Source organism: Vulpes vulpes, chromosome 14 (assembly GCF_048418805.1).
Source record: "Vulpes vulpes isolate BD-2025 chromosome 14, VulVul3, whole genome shotgun sequence".
NCBI lineage: Eukaryota > Metazoa > Chordata > Mammalia > Carnivora > Canidae > Vulpes > Vulpes vulpes.
In genome coordinates, this window is record NC_132793.1 from 90,303,869 (window position 1) to 90,325,811 (window position 21,943).

At 44.8% G+C, this 21,943-nt stretch overlaps 1 protein-coding gene across 3 annotated transcripts in view; it reads left to right on the forward strand.

The window, feature by feature from the left end:
- FAM169B (Protein) overlaps nt 1–19,619 on the forward strand; it is an 88,856-nt gene extending 69,237 nt beyond the window's left edge. For 2 of the 3 annotated variants that reach the window (XM_072737185.1, XM_072737186.1), the window contains exons 6-9: nt 6,902–7,084; nt 10,521–10,652; nt 15,338–15,426; nt 16,881–19,619. In XM_072737185.1, coding sequence (XP_072593286.1) covers nt 6,902–7,084; nt 10,521–10,652; nt 15,338–15,426; nt 16,881–17,066 — 590 coding nt within the window. In that variant the 3' untranslated portion in view covers nt 17,067–19,619. Of the gene's footprint in view, nt 1–6,901; nt 7,085–10,520; nt 10,653–10,834; nt 14,214–15,337; nt 15,427–16,880 lie in introns of those variants that run through there. The other variant, XM_072737187.1, reaches the window with a different exon arrangement.
- Nucleotides 19,620–21,943: the final 2,324 nt, after the last annotated feature.

Consider the following 21,943-nt stretch of genomic DNA (forward strand, 5'->3'; position numbering starts at 1 on the left):
TTGTTTCTTCTGCCCTCCCTCTCCCCCAGCTTTTTATTTTGAAATAATTTTTAATTTATAGAGGATTTGCAAAGATATTTCAGAGTTCCTGTTATACCCTTCACCTACCTCCCCCTACTGGTAAATGTTTTATATGATCAGTGGTTATGTAAGTGGTCCCCAAGGTACGTGGATCAAACCTAAGAAATTAACATTGGTTAATTTTTCAGCAAGGTCCATTTTCTCTTACAGGGTTTGATCCAGGCAGGATACCACATTGCATGTAGTTTTCAGATCTTGTTGTCTTGTTGTCCCATATGTGATCCATTTCTTTGTTCTCCTTGTCTTTCATGACCTGGACACTTTTGAGGAGTACTGGTCAGGAGATTTGTGGAATGTCCTTTAATTTAGTATGTCTGATATTTTCTCATGATTAGACTGGGATATGGGTTTGGGGGGAAAGGGAAGTGTCCTTGTCCTCACATGCTCATATCATATGTGAAGGTATATGATACCAATATTACTATTGGCGATGCTCACTCCAGTCACTCAGGGGGGCATCTGACAGGTTTCTCCTCTGTAAAGTTACTATTTTTCCTCTTTTACACTTGGTTGTATCTTTTTCATATAATTTCAAAACAATTTTATTTTTATTATTTACCTATTTATTTAAATATTTTATTTATTTATTTTAGGGCAGCCTGGGTGGCTCAGCAGTTTAGTGCCGTTTTGAGCCCAGGGCCTGATCCTGGAGACCCGGGATCGAGTCCCATGTCAGGCTCCTTGCATAGAGCCTGCTTCTCCCTCTGCCTGTCTCTCTTTCTCTCTGTCTCTGTCTCTCATGAATAAATAAATAAAATCTTAAAACAATATATTTTATTTATTTATTTTAGAGAGAGAGAGAATATGTGAGCAGGGAGAGATGGGGAGGGAGGGTGAGGGACAAAGAATCTGAAGCAGACTCCTTGCTGGGTGTGGAGCCTGATGAGGTGCTCCATTTCACAACCCTGAGATCATGATCTGAGCTGAAACCAAAGACAGATGCTTGACCCGCTGAGCCAGTCAGGTGCCCCCAATACAGTAATTTTAGTATAATTCATCGTATCTTTTAAAAATCAATTTTGTTGAGGTATAATTTACACTCCATAAAATTTGCCAATGGGAAGTGATTTCTAAGAAATTTAGAGGGTTGTGTAACCATCACCACCATCTAGATTTTAGATATTTACATCACCCCCCAAAAGTTGCCTGCTTGCTGTCCATCTCTGTTTCCTCCCCAGCTCTAGGCAACCCCCAGTCTGCTGTCTCAATCAATTTGCCTCTCCCAGGCATTTCATCTAAATGGAATGATACAATATTTGGTCTTTTGTGTCTGGCTTGTTTTACTTAATGTTTTTGAGGTTAATCCAAATTGTAGCAAATATTAGCTTCCTAGGAATAGAATTGTTGGGTCATCTGATAAGCATATGTTTAACTTTAAGAAACTGTCAGATTTGACAAAGTGGCTTTAACATTATACATTCCCATCAGCATTATGTGATGGTTTCAGTTTCTCCACATCTTGTCAACACTTACTAATGCTTGTCTTCTTGACTAGAGCCATTTTTTAGTAGGTCAAAAGTAGCATTTCATTGTGGTTTTAATTTTCATTTTCCTAATGGCTAATGATTGTCTTTTCGCTGATTATTAACCATTTGTTTGTCTTTTTTGAAGAAGTATCTGTTCAGATTATCTGTCCATTTTTAATTGGTTGCTTTTATTTTGTTACAAGAGTTTTTCATATAGTCTGGATAGTCATTTATATAGTCAGAAATGTGATTGGTAAACATTTTCTTCCAGTCTAATGTTGAAGTACAAAAGTTAATTTTGATGAAATCATATTTGTCAATTGATTGTGCTTCTGGTATTAAATTTAAGAACTCCCTGACTAACCTGAGGTCTTGAAGATTTTCTTCTGAAAGCTTTATAGTTTTAACTTCTGTTTGTGCCTCAGTTCACCCTAAATTAATTTTTGTATATGATGTGAGGTAAGCATTCAACTTAATTTTTAAAAAATACCTATTACCTTAATAGGCTTTGTTTTTTAGGGTAGTTTTAGGTTTATAGAAAAATTGAGGACAAAGTATAGAGAGTTCTCCTCTATCCTTCCACTCTTTTACACGCACACACACACACACACTACTGTATTATTAACATATTGCATTAGTGCAGTACATTTGTCAAAATTCATAACCAGTATTGATACACCTATTAGTTGGCTAGGGCTGCTGTAACAAAATACCGCAGACTGGATGGTTCAAACAACAGAAAGTAGTTTTCTCACAGTTTTTGAGACTGGAAGTCCAAGATCAGGTTTGGTTTCTTCTGAGGCCTCTCACCTTAGCTTGCAGATGCTGCTTCTATCTGTGTCCTCACATGGTCTTTCCTCTGCGTGTGCACTTCTCTGTGTGTCCAAATTTCTTCTTCTAAAGACACTCATAAGATTGGATGTGAGCTCACTCGAAATGTGAAGTCACCTCTCTTTGACTTCATCACCACTTGAAGTCCCTGTCTCCAAAAACAGCCACATTCCTAGGTACTAGGAGTTGGGCTTCAATGTAAGAATCTTGGGGAGAAACAATGCAGTACAGAAAGATACATTATTATTGACTATAGTTTACATTAGGGTTCATTCTTTGTGTTGTATATTCTATGGATTTTGATGGATGTATAGTGACATTTATCTACCCTTGTAGCTTCATACAGAATAGCTTCACTTCCCTAAAAATCTCTGTGTTTCTCATGTCTCCCTCCCAGAACCCTTTGACAACCACTGATCCTTTCACTGCCTTTGTTTCTGCCCTTTTCAGAATGTCATTAATTGGTGTAATTTTATGGTATATAGACTTTTCAGATTGGTTTCTCTCTGAGTAATATGCCTTAATATTTCTCTATGTCTTTTTGTGGCTTGATAGCTTTTTTCTTTTTAGCCCTGAATAATATTCCATTATCTGGATGTACCATAGTTTATTTATCCATTCACATATTGAAGGATACCTTGGTTGCTTCCAAGTTTTGGCAATTATAGGTGCCATGAACATTTGTGTAGACATAAGTTCTCAACTCCTTTTGGAGCACAATTTCATGGATCATATGGTATGAATATGTTTACTCTTGTAAAAATTATCAAGCTGCCATCCAGAGTTACTGTACCATTTTGCATTCCTATCAATAGTGAATGAGAGGTCCTATTTCTCCACCAGCATTTGTTTTTGACAGTGTTCTGGAATTTGGCCACTCTATTAGGTGTGCCGCGATATCTTGTTGGTTTAATTTGCATTTACCTGATAATGTATAGAGTGGAGCATCTTTTTTTTTTTAAGATTTTATTTATTTATTCATGAGAGAAACAGAGAGAGGCAGAGACACAGGCAGAGAGAGAAGCAGGCTCCATGCGGGGAGCCTGATGTGGGACTTGATCCTGGAACTCCGGGATTATATCCAGAGCCAAAGGCAGGCGCTAAACCACTGAGCTACCCAGGTGTCCCTGGAGCATCTTTTGATATGCTTCCCTGCTGTATCTATACCTTATTTGATGAGGTGTCTTTTAAAATTTTTGGCCCACTTAAAAAAAAAGATTTATTTATTTATTCATCAGAGACACAGAGAGAGGGGCAGAGACATAGGCAGAGGGAGAAGCGGCCTCCATGTAAGGAGCCTGATGTGGGACTCAGTCCCGGAACACCAGTATCACGACCTGAGCCGAAGGTAGATGCTCAACCGCTGAGCCACCCAGGTGTCCCTTTGGTCCACTTTTTAATCAAATTGTTTGTTTTCTTACTGTAGAGTTTTTAAAAGTTCTTTGTATATTTTGGATAACAGTCTTTTATCAGGCAAACAAGTCTTTTGGAAATACTCTTCCCCTGTTTGTGCCTTGCATTTTTATTCTTTTGACATGGTCTTTCACGGAGCAGCAATTTTTAATTTTAATGACATTCAGCTTATCAGGTTTTTTTTTTCATGAATAGGGCCTTTTGTGTTGTATGTAAAAATTTTATTGCTAAAACCAAGGTCATCTAGATATTCTCTTGTGTTATTTTTTAGGAGTTTTATAGTTTTGTGTTTTTCATTTATGTCTGTCATTCATTTTAAGTTAAAATTTTTGAAGTGTTTAAGGTCTGTGTCTAGATTTTGTTTTTTCATGTAGATATCCAGTTGTCTAGTATCACTTACTGGAACTGTCCTTTTATCATTGACTTTACTTTGCTCCTTTGTCAGAGATCAATTGACTATATTTGTGTGAGTCTAATTCTGGGCTTTGTTCTATGCTAGCTTCTTCTTCCCTTAAATTTTTTTTTTTTTTAAATTATTGCTATCCAGTCATCCCACTACCATTTCTTGAAAAGACTATCTTTACCTCATTTGAAAAGGGCACCTTTGTTGAAGTTCAAAGTAAAAGAGTTTATTTCTAGACTCATTTATGTTCCCCTGAAAAACATGCCTATCCTTGCACCAGTATCTCACTGACTTGTTTGCCTTGATTTTATAAGAAGCCTTGAAATTGGGTAGTATAAAACCTCCAACTTTACTCTTCTTTTTCAGAGCTGGGTTGCTTATTGTAGAGACTTTGCATTTCATGTTAATTTTAATATCAGCTTGTCCCTGTCCCCAAAAATGCCTACTGATGGGGTGCCCGGATGGCTTAGTTGGTTAAGTGTCTGACTCTTGATTTCTTTTTTTTTTTTAAAGATTTTATTTATTTATTCATGAAAGACAGAGAGAGAGAGAGAGAGAGAGAGAGGCAGAGACACAGGCTGAGGGAGAAGCAGGCTCCATGCAGGGAGCCCAATATGGGACTTGATCCCTGGACTCCAGGATCATGCCCTGGGCCGAAGGCAGATGCTTAACCGCTGAGCCACCCAGGGATCCCTGACTCTTGATTTCAACTCAGGTCATGATCTCAGGGTCATGAGATAGAGCCCCATGTTGGACTCTGGGCTGGGCGTAGAGCCTGATTAAGACTCTCTCTCAGGATCCCTGGGTGGCGCAGTGGTTTGGCACCTGCCTTTGGCCCAGGGCGCGATCCTGGAGACCTGGGATCGAATCCCACGTCGGGCTCCCGGTGCATGGAGCCTGCTTCTCCCTCTGCCTGTGTCTCTGCCTCTCTCTCTCTCTCTCTGTGACTATCATAAATAAATAAAAAAATTAAAAAAAAAAAGACTCTCTCTCTTCCTCTCCCTCTGCCTTCTCTCTCTCTCTCTTACAAAAAAATGCCTTCTAGGATTTTGGTAGGACTGGCATTGAACTTACAGGCCAGTTTGGGAAGAGTTGCCATCTTAACAGTATTGAGTCATCCAATCCATGAACATGAAGTGTCTCCACTTATTTAGATTTTATTTAATTTTCCTCCACAATGTTTTGTAGTTTTTCAGTATTCAAGGCTTTGTTTGTTAAATATATTCCTAAAAATGACTTTTTAAAAGCTATTGTGAATGAAATTATATTTTTATTTAATTTTAAACCTTCTCAGCTTTGGAGGACTTTCCATTTGGGGAATGTTGTTCTCATCATCTATAAAAGTTGGAAGTTACAGAATTCCAACCCAAATTTGTATTATCATTTCAAGAACACCAAGGGTGAAATTCAAATACTCTACAATTGCCATCTCAAGTGAATTGGGTGGTGTTGATCACTGGCTACAGATTATTTATTCATTCATTCATTTTGGCCACAAAACTGACTAATCTTTTGATTGACAGTTTCCATGGGGTTTCAGCTGGGTGGCCATCAGGCTTCTTGGGGGTAGCAAGATGTTTGCTGGGAACACAAGGGTACCTGGGTCATGGTTCTTTCATGGTGACAGGCTAGTCCACGTTTGTTATTGAGGTGAGTGGCAGGGATATGAGAGAGAAAGGAAGGGCACTGGATCCTACAAGGCCAGATCCCATTTCTTGATGGCAGGTGCTTCAGAACCACATGTAAAGGGATGTGGATATAGGAAGGGGAGTAATTGTGGCCATTTTTACAACCAGTTACTATAATAGCATGTACCTCTACAACTCAGTCTGGCTGATTAGAATTAGAGTCTTTTTTTGTTTGTTTTTGTTTGTTTATTTGTTTGTGAAATTACCCACCTTCTGAATCTTGGCAGGGACAATCCACTTCTTCCAGTAGGAGCTGATATGCTACATACTTCTTTTCCAGGACTTTAATGCATCTAGGACACAGGCACTTGTGCAGTTCGGAAGTGAGAAAAGTGATGTAGTAGGCTCCGTGCAGCAGTCATTATCTGGTTAGGGTGATGACAGAGGCAACTGGCTATAAGATTCAGCTCCCATGGTACAAACAGTAACTGTGCTGGCACTGGTGCTGGTTGCAGGGAAGTTGAGTTCAGGGTGGAAAAATGGGAAGGGTGCCAACTGCCACCTCTCTTGCTCTGCTGTAGTAAGGTCACTTTTGCTGTAGGGGAAACAGGACTGAGTCTATTCAGGGTAGATGTACTTTGCCTTAGTAGGACATGATGACCCTTTGTTATCAAAACAAGTCCATGCCCTAACAGATGTGTTAGGTGGGTCTCCCAGCCCATCATCCCTGGGTTCATGGAGAATTTTGATGTCACCCAGATGCTCCTCACTGACTTCAATGTCTCTGTGAACTGTGAATGGTGAGGGAGGAATCTGAGGGTCTTGGGTGCATGAATGGTGCATTCACCTGGGTTTGCTTTTCATTTCAGTGCAGTAGTCTGGTGGCTGTACTCCCAGCAATCAGTAACATGTGGGCTGATCAGCCAGCTGGAGAACTGGTGGTTTGGGATGATCTGTTGTTTAGTGATGTGAGCCCTTCATCCAAGTGGTATCCATGCCCAGCTGTGCAGGAGTCCCGCAGGGTCCTGGTGGCTTGGTGCAAGTCTGGGAACAATGCATGTCACTTCCTTCCCCTGCAGGCAGCCTGTGTGGTGATGGCACGGGTGCATGCTACCTGCTGCCGGTCTTCGACACTGTGTTTGTCAGGAGGACTTACCGTCGCCAAGGCCTGGGCATGGCCATGCTGCAGGACTTTTGTGAGACATTCCGAGAGGACGAGGCCCTGGGTGTCAGTTGGCCAATTTCTCCTGCCATGTACCAAGGTAAACCCACCTTGTATCAGGTGGAAGTGCTGGGGTAATGGTGATGGATAACACATGTGCATTCTAGGTGATCGTGCGGAGGAGGTTCCTTGGCACTCTCAGCATGTGGGTTTTCTCTCCCCCTCAAGAAATCTCCCATTGCTTCAGCACAGATGAGACTTTATGCTGTATCACAAAGGGTGAGCCCTTCTCAGTCTGAGAAATAACTGGATTTAGAGATAATAACAAAGAAGTCACACAATGTCAAGAGAAGCAGAATCCAGAGAAGTGTACCTGTGCTGCTGATTGCTGCTGGGTGCTCAGAGGATCTTTGCTCTTTCACTTGAAACTTAGAGCCCATGACTTTGTCCTTTCAACTAGAAGCTGCAAGGGATCACAGGAACTTCAGCTGGGAGGGCAGCTGGAGTGCAAAGGCAGGCTCTGACTGCACTGAGCCCCCAAGCACCTCTGTAGCTCTCCCTATAGAGACAGTCCCCCTTTCCATTCTCAACCTACTGAGTCCCTGTACTTTCTCTTTCCCTGGAGAAACAGAACCAATAGGCTGTATGTATGTAGAGAGAAGAGATTTATTATGAGTTGGCTTACAATAGTGTGGAGACTGAGACTCTCAAGATCCACATTTAGCAAGCAAGAGATTCAGGAGAGCTGGTAGTGTCATAACAGTCCAAGTGCCAGCAGGCTCCAGACCCAAGAAAAGCCAACAAAAACTTTTTGGTTTAAATCCAAAGGCAGTAAAAGATCGATGTCCCAGCTCAACAGGCAGGAGGAGTTCCCTCTTGTGGGAGGTTTAGTCTTTTTGTTCTGTATTCAGGCCTTCAACTGATGGGAAGAGGCCCACCCAATGAGGGAAGGCAATCTGCTTCACTCAGTCTACTGTCTCATGCTGATCTCATCCAAAACATCTTCATAAACACTCTCAGAATAATGTTGGACCAAATATCTGGACACCCCTGGCTCAGTCAAGTTGAAACTTAAAATGAACTGTCACAATCCCTTTCTACATTCTGGAAGAGAAATCTTTATAAATACTTGTCAGAGGAAATGAAGAAAGCTCTGATGTGAAGCATCACATTCCATGTCTGTAAGAGGGGTAGATTCTGGTGAGCATCTCCCCAAGGTCCCTTTGCACCCCACCACTCCCATGAAGCACACCTACCTCGCATTGGATTCTGTTATACTTCTTGTCATACAGATGTTTTCGGATCCAGTGCCATTATCATATAGGAATGACAGATAAGAGAGACAAAGTAGGAAAAGTAAGGAAGTTTCTGTTGCTCTCAAGAAAAGGAGGTGAAACCTATTTTCAAGTAGATTTAGTCATTTCTTTGTATTTCCAAACTCTTTGGAAAAACTTTGAAGATCTGTGAATTTCTGCAGAGAGCATTCCAGGCTTTCTGCTCTGTATTGCTCACTTCGAGGTATTTGGAAAGTTCCAGAACCTAGGCAGCTGGTTCTCTGTCCAAATGCCTGTCCTTTGTGTTCCTCTCCTTTTTTTTTTTTTTTTTAAAGGTTTTATTTATTTGAGAAATAGAGCACATGCAGGGAGAGTAGCAGAGGCAGGCTCCCCACTGAGAAGGACCATCAGGTCCCTGGGATCATGACCTGAGCTGAAGGCATACACTTAAATGACTGAGTCACCCAGGTGCCCTCCACCCCTCCTTATTTTTGCTTCAGCTCTGAGACCTTTGCTTGAGTACATTGGCCTCCCAGGGCAGCCTCCTCAGCTTTCCCTAGGGGAATAGCGGGCTCCAAGGACTGGGGGCTGCCCCAGCAGCGCTGCTAAGACCTTTGCAGGGTTCTGTGGATCCCTGTTTTTCCTTCTCTGTTTCTGCCCTGCAGAGAAAGAAGATACGAAGGTGCTGATTCTGAAGCATGCTATTTGTCTTTGGGGTTTCAGCTGTCTAACTGAGCATGCTGGGGCCTCAGGCTTTTATATCACCCCTGGCTGTATCTGGGCACATAGGTGAACAGGTAGACAGTGGAGAAAGAAGCTGCTGGAGGCTCAAGATTGGGTGCAGGTGCACTGACTGCATGCTTCACTGACTTTTATTGAGCACAGTCTTGCTCTTTGAATGGACAAGAGGGACTCCTCTGCCCATGGCCCCATGCTTTAGAGCCTCTTGCAGCTGTGTCTTTCTCCATGGTATAAAGGGGTCTGTGGGCCCAAGAGGGTATTCCTACCTGGTCCAGGCAATGCCTTCTAAGCTGACTCAAGGTACCAGGACCCTGGGTTTCCTGCCAGTGGTGCTGAAGGCCGGAGTGGACTCCATCCCTGGATCTATGCACTTAAGGGTGGACCATGACACCAGTTTGCCTATCTTTAGATCCCAGGGACAGCCATTGATGGGGTGTGGATGGAGTATGGGCGTGGTGTCCACACTTGTATGCACAGACCCCTTGCTGGGTGTATGTGTGTGGCGCTGGGGTAGGAAGGGAAGCAGGTGGGCTGCCTTCAGGGGGCCAGCTCTCTTGGTATTGCTACATTCTGGTGCAAAACTCCAAGGAGTCCAAGAATTCTAAATTTGAAACTAGCTTTCCCTGTTATTATGAAGTTATATTTGTCAAGATGGGAAAGCAGATCATTCTATCTAGCACTCTGCTAGCTTGGCTTACACTTTCGGAATACTTAGTGTCATGCTCTGGAGGTTTCCATCTGTGCAGTTGCCCTGGGCTGGGAAATACTAGGAGCGGGCCGATGCTGCCCCCACCGACACCTGCAGGACCAGGAGCAAGCAGCTTCCCATTTGGCTGGATTCAGGATTTCACTGCCAAGTGAAAAACGCTCACCCTGTGAACGTGGACATAGAAGTTTCTAAGCCTTGAGGTGACTCTGGAATCAAGGCATCCACAGGGGATGCGCTGGAAGGGTCTGTTAGAGAGGAGAGCCGGCGAGGCTCGGAGGAAGGGCAGTGCCTGAGAGGACAGTGTAGGGTGATGCTGTGGGCTCAACTGGGGTCCCCCCACGTCTTCTGTTGAAGCCTCCCCTCTCCTCTCCCAAGTGACTGTATGTGGAGGTAGTAAGATTAAGTGAGCTCATAGGAGTGGGGCCCTGATCCAGTAGACTGGTAAGAAGAGGTTCTTATTTAGAAGAGGGGCCCGGGACAGACACCGAGGGACGACCACGTGCGGGCACAGGAACCAGGCAACCCTCTGCGAGCCCCTGCGGTCACCTGGATGTGGGGCTTCTGTCCCCCACAGTGAGGCAGCTTAGGTCTGTCGGTGAAGCCCCCCGCCCGGGGTGGGACGCATTGTTACAGCGACCCTGGCTAAGACGGGGTGGACGGAAGCGGGAGCACGTGGCAGCCGGAGCAGGACGTGGTTCGCGCGCAGCGGGATCAGCGCGGGGAGCCAGGGCGCGGCGGGCGGGGCCGCGGCAGGAACCGGAAGAGGCCGCGGGGGGGGGCGGGCCTTCCGGCCGACACGTGCGCATCCTCAGTCTGCAGGAAGTTCCTGGAGGCCCATCCGGAGGAGCGGGGGCGCCTGTGGGAGGTGGAGCCCCCCGGAGCCTGGGGCCAGCGAGGCAGCATCTGGCTGAAGGTTCGGCAGCAGCAGGCCCAGCTTCCAGACTGTGAGTCCCGGGGAACGACGTGCCCGTGGAAGCACAGGTCAATGCTACCGATGGAGTCTGGCCTGTGCGGGTGTTGGGTTTGTTGTCGCAGAACAGGAGGGAGTGAGGCCCGGGAGGTGGTTTCTTGTCCTCGGCCCACCTTCCTTTCCTGAGTGCACCACATCTTCTCGACCTTGCTCTAGGTCTCCCCCGATGCAGCTAAGTCAGAAGCTCCCTGGGACGGAGGGGCTCCCCGTTTATAACTAGACGGGATCTCTGAACCGTGGAAGGAGAGTAATGTGTGCACCTGCTTAAAGATTGGTGAAGCCACCAAAGGACTCACTGTGAAGCACAAGCTTTCCATGCCCACCCTTCCCTTGTGGGAGATGACACGCATGCATAGTGGTGGTGTTGCATAGATAGCATTCTGCAAAGGAGTACCTTGTCCTTCTGTCCTTTTTTTTTTTTTTTTTAAGATTTTATTTATTTATGAGAGACACATAGAGGCAGAGGGAGAAACAGACTTTCTGCAGGGAGGGTGATGCCGGACTTGATCCCAGGACCCCAGGATCAAGGCCTGAGCCATAGACAGAGGCTCAACTGCTGAGCCACCCAGGTGTCCCCTTTCTGTCCTTTTTATTGGCAGCATAGTATGCTGCTGTGTGGAGACGTTGTTGATTTGGGCAGCCCCTCTTACAGACACATTGTCCTCAGTTTGGGGTTTTGTCCTCAGTTAGAGCCCCACGGTGAGTTTGCTGGGATTTTGATGGAGGGTCCTAATGGGAGGCAACAGGTGGGAAGACCAGATGCAGTTGTGTCTGGTTCTCCAAGTTGCTTTTCAACAGCGTGCCTTCCACCTCTTCCACGTGGGTGATTTGGACTGCACATTGTTGGTGGTTCTCAGCCCCCTGCTCATGGCGAGGGCCCCTGGGGACAAGGCTGCAGGTGCCGTGTATGGGTGGGAGGCGCAGGAGGGTCTCACAGTTTAAGTTCACTGGCCAAAGTGAAAAGCGCTGGCTTTTCTTCCCTCCTGGGAAAGAAAGCTCCTGTCAGCATGAAATGCCATTTCCCAGGCTGCAGGTAGCTCATTAGGGGACAGTGGATAACTGATTTACTTTAGGTCGTGACAGGGAAGAAAGAGCGCCTTGGAGTTTATTGATGATAACAGTGATAGGTTTTGCTTTTATGGTGCCTTTCAGCTAGAAGGTTTAATGGATCTTTACAGATATTAATGGGGTGACCAGGCACCTGGGAAAGAGGCCACTGGCAGGGCTGTGACTGTGATCCTAATGAGGCGATTAAGTGACTTGCCCTGTGGCATCCACAGTTAGAAATGAAGGGGGAGCTGGCCCGGATCCCCACTCAGTAAGCTCAACGGGTTTATCGAGGAGCTTCACAAATGAGCCTGCAGCTCCCACGTGGACGAGGCCTTTGTGTCTTGGACGTTACAGTTCCTTGGCTGGGAATGAAAAAAGAGAAAAGGTTTGCATATCAGAATGTGGAAATAATATGGAAATTGCACAGGCCAGAGGGGGGCAAGCAGGGGGAGGATGTTTTGGCATAATTGGGGAGACTGCTTTCCTCGGAGAATTCCTCTGGGGGTTATTTCAAGAGCTGAAAGTTGGTGTGGTCTGGTCACAGGAAACTGAGCTGGGAGTCAGATGCCAGACCTGTCACTTTAACTCACTGTGAGATTTGCCAACTCTCTCTTTAAAACAGCAAATGAGGGGACTTTCACAGAGAATGTTCCAGAAGCATGCTTTGAGTCTTTTGAAGAAAGAAGGGTCATCATTATAATTAGGATATAATTAGATTACTGAAACTATATAATTAAAAAAAAATCTAAATTATGGTCTTTTCACTCCTTGTATAAATCATAGCTAGTTCCCAGTTTCACCCACAACTTCTGTCTCCCCCCCAGGGCCAGCAGTCAGGATTTTAATTCACTTGGGAAGGTTTTCAGCCAGCCAGCTTCATCATGTAACAATTTTGTCAGCACTGACATTTCAGGTTTTTTTCCGGGTTGGTGAGTGGGGGCTGCAAATGCAATCACAGATTTGCCCAGATGCTCTGCAGTGTCTCAGTTTTTAGTCTCTGCCTTCATGGAAATCTGCAAGTGTTAGCCCATTAGGTTTTCCCACAGGTCACCAAACAGTGTAGGTTCTGGAATCTTCTCTTGCCTGGAAATCTCACACAGCCATTTATTTATTTAATTAAAGATTTTATTTATTTTTATTTGAGAGACAGAGACAGAGAGCGAGAAAGAGAGGATGAGTGAGGAAGAGAAGCAGAGGGAGAAGCAGACTCCCCGCTGAGCAGGGAGTCCAATGCAGGGCTCAATCCCAGGACTCCAGGATCATGACCCAAGCTGAAGGCAAATGCTTAACTGATTAACCAACTCAACCACCCAGGCATCCCTAACATAGCCATTTAATTTAATTTTAGTTTTTAATCAGTCTGTTATTCTTAGAGTTGCTTTCTTGAATTGTTCTGTTTTTCAAGTTCTATCTTTTGTTCCTTTATTTCTGACTGTTATTTTGGAGGTTTCCTACAATTTCATGTGCTGTAGAAATAGAACTGTAAGCAAGAAGCCCAGCAGAGCCAATTGCTTTTTACATTCTAAGTAAGGCATGGACATTTTACATCATTCCAAAGGGAAATTAACTTGTGCTCTTTTCAAAAGTTTCGAAACCTATTTTTGAGGCAGAGTCCTTTATGGACTAGGTCTTTTAAAGTTTGCATGGATCTTGCCTGTTGATAACATCTGTGGCTTATAATGGCCCTGAAAATATTTACAGGGTTTTCAGAACTTTTGAGAGAAGGAGTTTGTGGGAAAGTTTTTTCTTCCTACACTCAGTTACATATGAAGCCTTTGAAACTTGACCAATAGGATCATAATTCTATCTAGTGTGACTTCTCATTTAGCTTGCACATGCTTTAGGTTTTTGTAGTGGAGGAGATGAAATTGAATGCTCCAACAGTGGAAAGTTACAAAAATGTGGCTGGAGGCAGGAAGTAATTGCACACAGCTTTAAAAATTAATTTTTTCATTCCTTAGGTTATAGTTTTGCTTTTTTTCCAGGTGGATTTTTAATATATTCAATCATCATCTGTAGGGAAAATAATTTTCTTCCATTTACATTTAATTTTTAATGCTAGAGTGTACATAAAAAGATGTGAAATATATGAGCTGGGGAGGTGGGGTCATTTTTCTAAAAGTCTGAATCTTAGCAAACTGCAACTCTAGCCTCATCTCACCTTGTTCTGATGATGAGTTGGACATTATACAGTGCAGTAGTAATAGCAGTTTTATGGCAATGAGCTGTGGTGGGTAAGTGCTGAGAGGAGAACCACCATACTGGATGGGTTTTTCCTAATGCTGCGCTTTTGAAAGGTTGTGTGGCTCCCTCTCGTGGCTATTGTCATCTACTGCGTCCTGGATGGCAACTCCTGGATGGTAACTTACTTTGACCCATCTGTGTGGTTGCTTCTCAGAGTCTTATCCTGGTGCTTCCAAATTAGAGCATTCATTTTTAAAAATTATTGAACCTTTATTGGTTAGGAATAAAATATGAGCAAGTATTTGGTAGTTTCTATCATGCTTTAGTCCATACCACGTAAACACATAGCCTTACACATCAGGAAGGGTAGGAAATAAGGGATTGTCTACTTCATTCTGTCATTCATTCTTTCATTCATACGTTCACGTATTTTCTCATTAATTCAATAGATTACTATAATGGAGGATCTACCAGTGCTGGGCCACTGGCAAAGGTGATAAGGATACTGAGGCTGACTGAGTCTGAACTCATTTATGAGTTTGCATTTTTACGGAGAAGTACGTGGGCAACCATTACTGCATTATATAGAAACTCTTGAGAGAGCACTAAAGTATGCTGGTATTTTTAAATGCTTATGATTCAGTTTTGCCAAACCAAAGTTGGCTAATTCATAAAGTCTATAAATAGATTTTAAAATTTATGTATATAGGTAACAACTAAATAATATATTCTTATTTAAAAAGTGCATTTCTTATTTTTTTTAAGTGTGTTCCATGCCCAGCATGGAACTTACCACTCTGAGATCAAGACCTGAACTGAGATCAACAGTCAGATGCCTAACCAACTGAGCCACCCGGGTGCCCTGAAAAATGTGTTTCATTTACATTTTTGGCTCAAATGGAAAACTGAATATTTTTTTCTTAAAGGATCTGAACATTCTTCCAACACACACACACACACACACACACACACATCCACACATGGATTTTGGGGCCTAGGGAAGTACACAGTGGGATAAGAAAATCATCCCTTTCCAAGTTGGGGCTGATTTGGTAAGAGGGAGTGGGGGGCTGAATTTAAAAGTGTGATTATGGGCTCTCTTTCAAGTAAAAATTCTAGTGAGCAAAGGAATATAACTAGAAACTGACTCCATTTAACATCTGAATAATTGGAAGAAAAGATCAAATTCCAGATCAGAAACCCTTGAGTAGAGCCATCACTTCACGTCTGCCCAAACCTGGCAGGTTTCCCTGTCCTCCGGAGGGTGCTGTAACAGATGTCACAGTGAAAGTCAAGAAGATGGAATTGGGTTGTGGTGATCAGTGCTTTTGGAGGGGTCCCAAGTGTATTATTAATCTTTCGATTGTCCACTCCCTTGGAACCACCCCTGTTTGCTTATCCTCCTTTCTTGGTTGGGGAGGGCAGCTCACCCAGGAAATTCCAAGGAGGACATGAGCCATCATGGGCGGACTTCTCCAGATGATGGGCCCAGACCATCTCAAGATGACAAGAAGGTACGGTGGTGAATGTGTCGTTCTAGGAATGGGTTTTGTTTTCTTAGCAATCATGTTGTGCTTGTTTAGTGAAGCTCTAAACTTGCAAAGCATCTTCCTAATAACCTTGGCTGTGGGCTTCTTCATGGCTGTGGGCTGTTGACTCAGAGTCTCTGTACTGCAGTATGAGGAGAGGCTCTTCTTGAAGCTAGACAGGCTCTAACAAAGCCAGAACTAAACGGGACACATGGGAATCAGCTGTAGCCTTGCATTGTTAAGGAAATATTGAAAAATCTGAATTTCACATTCTGCCATGGACCAGCATCTTTCAAGCAGAGCAAATGTGTAGACAAATTTCTTTCTCTCCCACTCTGCCCCTCAAGCCCAGATGCTAGAAAATGGAATATGGCATTAGGTTATCATAGAACCCAGAGTGATGAGAGAAGAGAAACTATGGATAAGGATGACTGCTAAGTATTTCTTAGTGGCCCATTGTCTGTTCAGTGTTTCATAAGATTGGAAGTGGTGTGATTCCATTAAACAATTCCCTGAAGCCCAGACAGATACTCGCCATGCAAGGTAATTCAGATGACAAAAGCATCTTTGCTCTTGAATTCCTAAAGAGTTAATGATTTTAAACTCCAAAACTTAAAATTGCAGCTTGTGAGCAATGTTGCTTATTTTGGAAAGTAGGTGGTACTGGGATAGAAAACTCAACATCAAAGGCATAATATATCCTAGTAAGTGCTGGATTGTTTTAGAAAAGCTGGCAGAGGAGGGCTTTCATTTTCCTTGGTTTGCAATGGAAAAAGGGGCTAATATATGGCCCTACCAGGCCACTGAATTGTGAGTATTGTGCTTTGCCTTTTTGCTGATCTTGGACTTTCATGTTTTTTTTTTTTTTTTAAAGATTTTATTTATTTATTCATGAGAGACACACAGAGAGAGGCAGAGACATAGGCAGAGGGAGAAGCAGGCTCCCTGTGGGGAGCCCGAAGTGGGACTCAATCCCAGGACCCCGGGATCATGACCTGAGCCAAAGGCAGATGCTCAACCAGTGAGCCACCCAGCTGCCCCTCTCTGACTTTCCTTTTAAACCTTGAAGGCTGTTAGAGAAGCAGGAGAGGTTCGGTGTGATGTCACACCCATGGGCACGTGTCTGGGGAAGTCCATATCATTAGTCATAAGAGTACCACCTTTGAAAAGTAGAGCTTCCTTGCTTTGCTCTTTCTCTGATCTCCATGGGCTGGGCTCTTCAGTTCCTGTCAGGAAATACGTTCCCACCAGTAAATACATAACTCAGAGAATCTTATGAACAAAATAAAGTGTCCCCATAGCTGGCTGAGGTGTTTGAACCTGGCTTGTCTGTTCTGAATCTGAGCACACAGCATGTGCAAGGGCCTGGCCTGGCTAGGACACTGGCAGGCCCATTACACCATGTGTTGGAAAGCTTGGTTGATTCTTTTTTGATTCAGGAGAGGACCAGCGGAGAACCGGAAAAGACAAAGAGTGATCAAGACTGCGGAGTGAAAGAAGCAGCCGTGGGGCGGCTTAGACCAGCCCGCTGGGCCGAGCCAGAGGAGAAAGAGGCCAAGAGGACTGTGATGGATGTGGGGCTAGCCTGGGAGTCCCAGCAGAAGCACATGCGGCCCAGCTCCTAACTCGCAGAGGCCAGCCTGAGTCTTGGGGAGTGGCCTCTCTGGGCCCCAGGGGATATGAGTGTGAGGGCTGCCTCTGTCACTCTGTGGGTGGCCAGGAGCCAGCCTCTGCCCTTGCTATGTTGCCCTTTGAGGAGAAAAGCTAGGGCATAGACCCTGCCTACCTCAGACTTTTTGGGGGGCCCAGGTGAGAGGAAGCCTGGGAGAGTGCTTCAGTCTTCGAGCACAGAGATCTCAACAGGTACAGGCAGTTATTTTCCCGAGCTTCGATTTCAGAAGTGCGTTTGTTAAACCTGATATGGTTTCTGTGACTCAGGATGAATTTGTAAAGACGGTACTGGAACCACTTGAACCTTCTTTCACACAAGGAAACTCTGAGAAGGGCCATGCCCCTTCTGGTCTGCACTGCAGCAATCTGTCTCAGGTCTGCCCACACCAGCTCAGATGTCATCATGAGACCACAGACACCAGAAGGGTTTCTGGGGAGAAGAATCTTTTCCAGAGAAGCTTTTGCCATATCGGGAGCTCCCTGAGGGCAGTGGCTGGGACTGCCTGCTGATGTACACCCTCACTCACATGTGGCCTGGTATACAGGAGGCACTCAGAGTGGGTTCCGGGGGACATCAGGATCGTAGCCATAACCCCATTCAGAGGGGAAGCCACTGGAGGGAACTTTGTGCTGATGGCTCTTCCAGCATATTGATGCCTCTAGGGAAAAGGCTTGTACTGGTAAAAGTGACTGTAGAGCTAATGGCCTGCCTGCACCTAGCGAGACAGTGGCCTCCTCAGCTATGTATACCACCCTGCTCGTGGCACATACTTGGCCACCGTTGGGGATTCTGAGCTGAGCCAAGGACCCAGTCTGGAAGACCCCGGTGAGGACAGGCAAGCAGGCTTCACAGGGTAAGGCACAGTCTGGGCTGCTTCATGAGGCCCCAGAGCCTGCTCCCTAGAAGCTGTGGTAGGGCTTTCTCTGCAGCTGGCCTAGTCTCACCAGTGTTCAGTAGGATTCCAACCAATGAAAGCTGCCTGGGTCCTCTTGGGGCAGGCAGCCCAGTCCCAGCCCCTACTTGTGGGTGAATGCAAATTTGACCTTATCCCTGAGGACACTCCTGGATGGCTTTATCACTGTCTCTGGGGCTACCTAGGGCCCTGAAGACTCAGTTCCCATCTCTGGGCACCTTCCTTGCTTTCTGTATCCCAGCTGCCTGGGCTTCCCTTTCCTCAGACACACCTGTGCTCTTGCTCCAGGGTCAGCACTCACCCGCTCACTCTGCCTGGGGCACATGCCTGTCCTCCTCTCCCTCTGTCCTTCTGTCTCTCTTTCTCTGTGTCCTCTTCCTCCTTCTCTCTCTCTCTTTCTTCCTGCCATCTCTCCCCCATCCCAGCTGTGGTTGTGTGTGCCTTTGCACACACAACTTGTCAGCCTGATTCCTACTGAGGCATCTAATCTCAGCTTCACTGTCCCTTCCTGACCACCTACCTCCTCCTCCCCTTCCTATATGGCCTCAAGACCCTGGGCACTTGGCTGTGACTCCCATGAGCCACCAGCAGGACCAGCCCTGGGTCTGCTCATTTGCTTCTTGTTTCCTCAGTGCCATTGTAGACCTGGTCTTCAGTAACTGTGTGGGGAATGAGTGGTAGCAGATCTCCTCAGGGGTGAGGGGTGACACCTTCCTTCTGCTCCTCTGTTAAATGCTGGAGATGGATGGAATAACAGTTTCAGCTTTTTAGGGGTGCCGTAAAGCTCATCCTGGAGCCTGGGGATGGGGAGGAGACCACCAGCCCCATGTGCTGGCAAGATACTCACTGCTGCCCCCCTAGTGGTCAGAGGGCACATGTGATGGGACCTCTGTTACTTATTTACTCATCCATCTGTCCACCCACGCATCTGTCCATCTGTTCATCCTTCCATTCATTTATCCATATACTCACCTGCCTGTCTATCCATCCTTCTGACATCCATCCGTCCATCCATCCATCTGTCCATCCACCCACCTGTCTGTACATCCATCTGTCCACATCTGCCCATTTGTTTATTTCTCCATCTCTCCACCAACCCATCCATCCCCCACCCTGTTGTACAACAAATATTTAGCATGCTTGCTTGGGACTGGGCTTTGTGCTGGGTACTGGCAATGTACAGATAAGTGAAATGTGTTTACTGGACTCAGACTCTTCTCTCTGGAAGAGTCTCTTCTAGAGTGTTCCCCTGGAGTTGTTGTCTTACACCCATTAGAAAGAGGGAAAAGTCCAATGGAAGGAAATAGAGCTTAGAGCTCCATATGAAGACCATGAAATCTCTCAGTGCCTTTGGGCCCCTTGTGAAGGAGGGACAAACCATAAAAATAGACTCATCAGTGGCATCTGCAGTCAAGGGGTACTCCACGTGTAATGCTCTTCATTGTGTGACAAAATGGATGCTGTGAACTTGGCATTGTTCAGGGCGAATGGCTAGTACTTTGTGTTTACCTGGAAATGAACTGATGAAAATATCTCAGGGGTTTCATGAAGTTACTGTTCAATAAAAGCATCCTCCCAAGGGAGAACAACTGATGTGTTGGTGTAGTTCATTTACAGATGCAAAAACAAACCTTGCAGAGTTAAAGAAAACACAACACACTGGCGCTCCAAGCAACACCCTCTCCAGCCAGTGACACAGTCCAGTTTGGTCTGGGGCCTTGTGCAGGGTTCCCTTCCATGTAGCTTGTGAGGGGAGTGTCTATAAAGTGTGTGTGTGTGTGTGTGTGTGTGTGTGTGAGTGTACATGTGGTGTGTTGTTTTTCTTAAATCAGTAATTTACAAACCATAACATTTTCATTTGAAGTATATATAATTTCATGGTTTTTAGTATATTTATAGAGTTGTGCAATCAACACTACAATCATTATCCCAAAAAGATACCCTATATCTATTAGCAGTCTCCCTTTCCATCCACCCTCAGCTCTAGGCAACCACAAATATACTTTCCCTCTCTATAGATCTGTTTTGGACATGTCTTACAAGTATAATACTATGAGTGGTCATTTCTGTCTGCCTTCTTTCACTTGCTGTAATGGTTTTTAAGGATTTTTAAAAAATTATTTATTTATGGGGAGGGAGGAGCAGATGGAGAGGAACAAGCAGACTCCATGCTAAGTGCAGAGCCTGACGTAGGGCTCAATCTCAGGACCCTAAGATCGTGACCTGAACCAAAACCAAGAGTTGGACACTTAAAAAAAAAAAGATTTTATTCATTCATTCATTCATGAGATACACACACACAGAGGCAGAAACATAGGCAGAGAGAGAAGCAGGCTCCATGCAGGAAGCTGGATCGATGTGGAACTCGATCCCAGGACCCCAGGATCACTCCCAGGATCCTGGTATTGTGACCTGAGCTGAAGGTAGAGACATAACCAGCTGAGCCACCCAGGTGTCCCTGTCTCTTCACTTTTTTGATGGTGTAATTTGAGGTGCAGCATTTTGAATTTTGATGATGTGTAGTTTATCTACTTTTCTTTGGTTGTTTATGCATTTGGTGTTGGGAGTGATAATGATTGTGTCTTATAAATGCACTCTAAAAGGAATTACTGGGGAGAAATTTATTTGTTTCTGTAATGAATATAGAAAAATCCACAAAGGATTCATTACTTAGAAGAAAGCCATCTCTAGATCCCAGGCTCATGTCCTGTGAGTGGTGTGTTGCCTTGTGGGTTATTTTATCCAAAGCTTACCATGATCCAGAAATTGACTTCTGGGTACATAACCAAGAGAACTGAAGAATTGTGGCCTCATAAAAAAGTACACAAATGTTTAAAGCTACATTATTTATAATAGCCCAAACTGAAATCATACCCAAAGCCCATCAGTTGGTAAATGGATAAACAAAATGTGGCATATCCATACAATGGAATATTATTTAGCTATAAAAAGGAGTGAAGTACTGGTAGTGCTACACCATGGATAAACCTTAAACACATGCTAAATGGGAAGAAACCAGATATTGAGAATCCATGGTCCTGCAGAAGCTTGCCCTATGGGTTCAGGGTCTGGCAGTGGTGGCAAGACATTCATTGTTGTATACTGGGTCCTGGAATGGATTTTCTTCCAAGGAGTGGGGTTTTAAGCTATCTTAGTATCAGATATTTTGTTCTAGGAAGTCTTTGGGAACACAGTCCTTTGGGATGAGGAAGGAATAAATACAACTGGTTGGGTACTTACAGAAATCTTAAGGGCTCAACAGACTATCAGACAATTTCTAAAAGCCATTTTCTGTGAGAAGCATTATAAGATTTTTTATTTTGATTTAGTTCTTTTTCTAGGGAGAGATGGTCAGTATCTGGAAGTTTTGAAGTTAGGGGTCCAGGTTTCCATGTTGAGAAGCCATGAAATTCCTTGGCCACCTTCCACTTCCACCTCCACTTCCACTTCCACCTCTGCCATTTTACATGGGGTGTAAAATAACACAGTGGTCAAGCAAGAGAAAGGAGCTGGAAACCACAGCAACAGGCATGGAGGGTCTGCAAGCCCAGCCAGCACCCAACCAAAAATCCAGGGAGCTGGACTTCCTGTCATCAAATGAGACCCTACCAGAGGAGTAATTTCCTGTAAGAAAACTCCTACAAACGGCCCAGCAACTGAAATGCTTCCTTGAGTGTGTTCTTCAGGCTTTCTAGAAGGTAACCTCTCCAGCAGTGACCCTTGGCGGTGTGCAGATGAGCTGCAGAGCTTGTGAACTTTTATGACCTTCATTGCTCCTGACTCATGGCACCTACTCGCTGGTGGGCAGCTCATGGATGCTGCATGAGGCAGACACTGAGCAGATGGCTCCTTTGGTCCCAGGGTGCTTGGACTCTTCAAATTTCATGGGATTAGAGGGTGTGTCCTTTGGTGGATTG